The sequence below is a fragment of the Quercus lobata genome, chromosome 11, assembly GCF_001633185.2.
Source record: "Quercus lobata isolate SW786 chromosome 11, ValleyOak3.0 Primary Assembly, whole genome shotgun sequence".
Taxonomy (NCBI): domain Eukaryota; kingdom Viridiplantae; phylum Streptophyta; class Magnoliopsida; order Fagales; family Fagaceae; genus Quercus; species Quercus lobata.
The window spans coordinates 46,050,851-46,056,626 of record NC_044914.1 but is presented as its reverse complement, the minus strand read 5'-3'; the positions used below and the strand labels follow the sequence as shown (position 1 = coordinate 46,056,626).

Below are 5,776 nucleotides of genomic sequence, written 5' to 3'. Positions count from 1 at the left end.
TGTACAATTAAAAAAAATAAATAAATAAATAAAACCTATAATAAAGGTGTATTTTATCTCTTGGCCTTTTACACCACTAAATGTTTGTTTAATATGATTTATTTGTCATTATAAAATAGGATGTAAGTAATATAAAGCCTCACATTTTTTTTTGGGATACGATTATATCGTTATGTTTTAAGCAAAATGGATCAAGAGAAACTGACAAAAAATTGTCTTATTATTACCTTTTTATTTATTATATTTTGATCATCAACCCCATCAAAACACATCTTCCTTCTTGTTATTTCACCTATCAAAGTGCACACTCTAGGCGATAACTCGGCACCACAACAAGAGGAATAGCTTTTGGAGTAGTGAGTCCAAAATTATCACTCATATCAATCTCACTACCTTTCATCCCCCCATGTAACTCCCAAGTAAAACAATGAACAAGCTCAGCCACACACTTCTCTAATACATAAAACCCTAGTTGCATGCCTGGGCAAGACCTCCTTCCTGACCCAAAAGGAATAAACTCAAAATCATTTCCCTTAAAATCCTTAGCACCTGGTTCCAAAAACCTTGAGGGCTTGAATGCGTTTGGCTCATCCCACGCCGTCTTGTCCCGCCCAATAGCCCACGTGTTGATCACCACGCTCCAGCGAGCTGGAATCAAATACCCGGCTAACATGGTATCCTTGGCGGTCTCATGGAAGACGAGGGGGATTGGAGGGTGGAGACGGAGAGTTTCTTTGAGTGTGCACTTGAGATACGTGAGGTTTTCGAGGTCGGAGTCTTGGACTCTACGGCACAAGCCTACAACATTTGAGAGCTCTTCTTGGACCTTCTTGAGCTCTTCTGGGTTCTTCATTAGCTCTGTCATCGCCCACTCAATCACTGAAGCAACAGTTTCTGTTCCACCAATCATTATATCCTGTGTAATAATATAGACAACCAATAAATCTTACTTTTATCATCCATGCACATACGTATACAATTTATGATAAGAAGTGGTGTGAGAGATACACTGAATTTTACTAAATAAGCCTTTGCAAATGTATTATTAATCACCAAAGAAAAAAAAAAAAAAAAAATTCAAACATTTATTTATTATGTTGTTTATGTAGCAACAACCACATTCGTTGTTAGTTAATTATAAGCCTTTTTTAATAAATTGATAGCAATTTTAACATTTTCCTATGATCAAGTATAATTTGCATCCTTACACTACTCTTATCTATTGATAATTAATATCACAATAAGTTATCACATTTGTTAATGAAAAATTTTAGGACCACAAATTATTTCACAACTTATTACCACTATGATGTGGTAAAGTATGAGGAGTGAATAAAAAATGGTAATTCTCTATGTAAGTAATAAGCAACTACTCACAATCTGTCATATCAGAGACTCAGAGTTGTGATAAAAAAATTGTGAAATAATTTATGGTCCTACAACCACTCTTAGTCTCCAAATTCCTTATGATATTAAAAAAAATATTGAAATTATTATCAATTTTAATAATAAATATAATTGATGCTTCATCAATAAATAATAATATAATAAAAAAAATTTTAATTACTTTTATAGTATCCATAGCAATAATAGCATTATTCATGGTATAAATGAGAATATGTACAATATATTTTTATTTAACTTGTGATAGATTATCTTTTAAGATGATGGTTTTAGTAATTTATTTCATAGGAATTAATAAAAAGCTCTTACCATGATAAGACCTTTGATGTTATCTCTATTGAGCTTAAAGGTGGATAGCGAGTCCGTGGACTTGATGTTCTCATGATCAGCACCTTCATCAAGGAAACTTACTAGTTCATCCACCATATCTGTAGCTGCAGCTTCATTCTCATCCTTGCTATTCTTGTTGCTCTTTTTGGCCAAGTGTTCATCTATGAGCTTATCAATGAACACGTCAAGTGCCCCTCTTACATTAACCAGTCTTCTCTTTAAATCTTTTGTATATATCCAACTCAACCATGGTATAAAATCCGCAACATTAAACTCCGCGAAAAGCTTCGAGAATTCTTGCAAAATGGTTTCAAATTGGCCCTCTTCTCCTTCACGTGAGTTGGTACCAAACGCTGCCTTATAGGTAATGTGGCTGGTAAGACTTGAAGCCACCTTAGAGAGATCAGTGGGAGACCCAGTTTTAGTCGCAACGGCTTGGACCATCTTGTTGATCTCGTCTCCTACAGAGTCCCAAGTCTCGACTCGTTTACGGCTAAAGAGCTTCATGACACATATCTTACGCATTTGACGCCAAAATGGGCCGTAATTGGCAAAGGACATGTCGGCCCGATTATAGCTTAGGTATGTAGCTACGAAGCTTGAGGATCGGTTCGCGAAGACACTATCTTGGCCCTGGAGGACTTCACGGGCCATGTCCGGAGTGGATACGACCACCATGTCATGCAGGCCCATTCTGAGATGCATGAGCCCACCATATTGCTTAGCAAGCTGGGCTAGACCACGGTGAGTCAATTGGGCCACCATCGACATGTTGCCGATGATAGGTAACCCTTTTGGGCCTGGTGGGTAACAACAGTGTTTTCTAGATAGCTGAAACAAGAAAACCATGATACATAACAAAGAGGGAAGAAAGAAAAACACGGCTGAATTTTGTATAGGGGATTCCATGGCTTTGGGATTGGGATTTATGAATTGGTGATAAAAGAGTGTTATGTTTCCAAAAGGGAAAAATAAGTAATCCATTCTATATAAACTCTGTGTTTTGTTAAGTGTGGCTGACAACCAAGTGAAACTGGTTTACTTTATTAAAAAAAATTGTGTATTACTTGTATCTTATGTCAATCATGCAAACTATTCTTTGCTATTTGTCTAACATGGAAATTGGTTGAATTTGGTGTATCGATACTACGTTTTCAGGGTTTTCTTGTTTCAGCTACCATGCAGCCACACCTTTTATAGCTAAAGAGGCATGTTGGCTTGATGAAAGTCTCTCAATAGTCATGAGTAGTCGCACACAAATAGCATCATAGAGAAAGATTTGAGGGTGTTCCGTATGTTACGGTGTGGAAAGTCATTAGGGCAGATTCTTGGGTAGAGAGAAATTGTCCTCTATCATTTTTAGGCAATGAACAAATTACGAATTGACTAAGAATTTGAACATAATAAATTTGGAAACAGAAAATCATTGAAAAAGCCTTTAAATGAATTGTGGAACGTAGTACTTGGTCCAAAATCTCTTGCTTTTCTCTCACTAGGAGAAATATTAGGAATAGATAGAGTGATATAATTATCATTTTGTTGAGACTATGTACTAACATTGCCATATTTATGTCAATCAGGCAAACTATCTTGTTGGTTTTTAAATAGCTTTATCTAATTATAAACTGTATTTTCAAACTTTTCTCTCACTTTTTCGGAGAAACATCAGGAAGGAACAATAGACCAATTTCATTATCATTTTGTTGAGATTGTGTACTACCACTGCCATATATAATTAAAACAAACTCACATTTACATTTTTGTAAAAAAAAAAAAATTCTAATCATAAAAAAAAACTCCTAAAATTACTAAAAGTTTTTGTTGTTTGTTTGTTTTTTTTTATTTTCTTATATATATATATATATATATATATATCTTATTCACTTACTACAATAAATATGTAAAATTGTGTTCCATTTTAAAATCCCACTAACACTTATTATTTATGTCAAAAAACTATGCTAAAGAGAGGTTGTATTATTGTAAAGCATATTTTTGCAAGAAGTGATTCTATAAAAGGATTTTTTTTCCCTCTGAGTTTACTATGTTTTCGATAATCGTAATGAGAAAAACATGTCGAGATGGAAGTTTGTGATATGTTCCTTCTTCTGTTGTGGAACCCACCCCCAAACATTTTGAAGATGTGTAATTTTTTTTAGCAATTTAAAGTAATGTTCCAAGCGTATCAGTTACGTGCATTGCTTCACAGCTTGTGAGTGCATTCTTGATCTTTGTAATTTATAATAGGTTGGTTGGTCCATTATTATATTACTAAGTTTTGATGTAAATTCAGTGTTTATGTGTCGAAGTTCATAGTCTGTGTATTTGTGAATGTCTTTTCTAAGCAGATATTTTCTTGGTTGATGATGAGATGAGAATTTCTCTTTTAATTGATTGTTTTTACATTCTATTTATCTTTGGTGGAAGTAATCTTTTTTTCATTTTCATGTAAAGATCATTTCCTTCATGAGTACATTCACCTACTCCACCAAATACATATACACCCCATGAGCTTTGACAATGTTGTTGATCAATTCCATAATGAGCATCACTGGAAATAAATAAATAGAAACGTTTTACATTATTGAATATAAAAACTAGTGAATTAGAAAATAGAATAGAAAAATAATTCGTGATTGAGAAACTCAAAGCTACTATTCCACTTATTGCCTTGGGCAGAATAGCAAAACAAGTACGAGTATACAAGTATTAGTCTAATAGCAAGGTTGGGCAATAAGGGTCAAAGAAGGGCAATCACTCATTCTTAAAACTAGCAAACCAAAGAGAATGGAGGAAAAGGGGGGGGGGGGGTGTAGACACTACATTTTGTACCCATTATGACTCGGGCCCTCGTTCCCCAACGATGTAAGAATTCTAAAGCCTAAGGTTGGTTTAGGGATCAATCAGATGAAAATTGACTTAAGGAAAGTGTTTATGGAAAATATAACTTATTTTTTGACCAAATAAACTATTTTTGAAAAAGAAAGGCCACAGAAACCCTAAGGCATGCATATGCATACACGCATACTCAAGATCTGCATGTGTACGCATACACGTGCGTGCGTGCGCATGCTAGGGTTCTAGAAATTATGTAAGGCAAGTTTTCTGCATTTTAACTAGGTTTGGAACGAATCCTACATCATTTGGGAGCCACCCCAAACCCCTATTTTTCAACTATATAAATCCTTAAATAGTACATTTTCAAGGAGGACAATTTATGGTGGAAAAACACATAGATTCACTAAGAAATAGTGAATCAAAGTCAAGTCAAGTTTTATTTGATTGGGACCTTTTTTGGTCTTGATCTTTGAGTTCTTAATTTACTAACTCGTTTTTTAATTAGATTAACTGGGGGGGGGGGGGGGGGAATGGTCAAAATCAAGCTCTAAAAAGTTCTTGTATTGAGGTAAAGTTTCTAACTTTGGCTCTTCACTTTTCTTTACTTTTCCTTTTTGGTCTTGTGTTTATATATGTGTCTTATTTGCTTTAATATGTTTGTTTAGGCTAGGTTTACTTTGTGTTCGTGTTTTAGGCATGTTAGGTTCTTAGATTCCTAGCTTTTGTATTTTTGTTCTGTAGTTTCTGGATCAAGTTCTTAGGATGTGTATGCATACGCATGCTTCTTGCATGCGTACACATACTTATAGTATGCGTATGGATACAACTGGGCTACGCACGCATGCCTTATGTATGCACACGCATACTCCTACTTAGAAACCCTAATCTGCTCCTATTTGTCTTCCCTTTGTTTTAATTACATGTTTTATTCTCTGTTTAACCTGTTGTTTCTCTCTTGGAGTCTTTGCTTCTCTATTTTTGTCTAATTTTGTTGGTTTTATCTCTTTAATGCTTATTAAGGTTTCAATTTGGTTAAATTCCATAAACATGCATATGAATCTGAACATGCATATGAATCTGAACATGCATTGATGCATAGGTGCTGTGATGCAAAGAGTTAAGTGAGGTAAGTCATGCACTCATGAATATGCATTGGTTCGAATGATGAGCTTGAAGCATTCGATGAACATGATATGTTTGGTTG

General features: G+C 34.7%; 1 protein-coding gene across 2 annotated transcripts; it reads right to left on the bottom strand.

Annotated features, from left to right (window-relative positions):
- Positions 1 to 295: 295 nt before the first annotated feature.
- On the bottom strand, positions 296 to 3,269 carry LOC115969423 (cytochrome P450 84A1-like). Of its 2 annotated transcripts, XM_031089075.1 has the most exons (3): positions 3,228 to 3,269; positions 1,714 to 2,565; positions 296 to 916 (listed from the first exon to the last, which is right to left on the bottom strand). In XM_031089075.1, the coding sequence occupies exons 1-3, from the start codon at positions 3,267 to 3,269 to the stop codon at positions 296 to 298; spliced, it is 1,515 nt and encodes a 504-aa protein (XP_030944935.1). The 2 variants fall into 2 exon arrangements, with proteins under 2 accessions (XP_030944935.1, XP_030944934.1); XM_031089074.1 differs by lacking the exon at positions 3,228 to 3,269 and having other exon boundaries at positions 1,714 to 2,643.
- Positions 3,270 to 5,776: the final 2,507 nt, after the last annotated feature.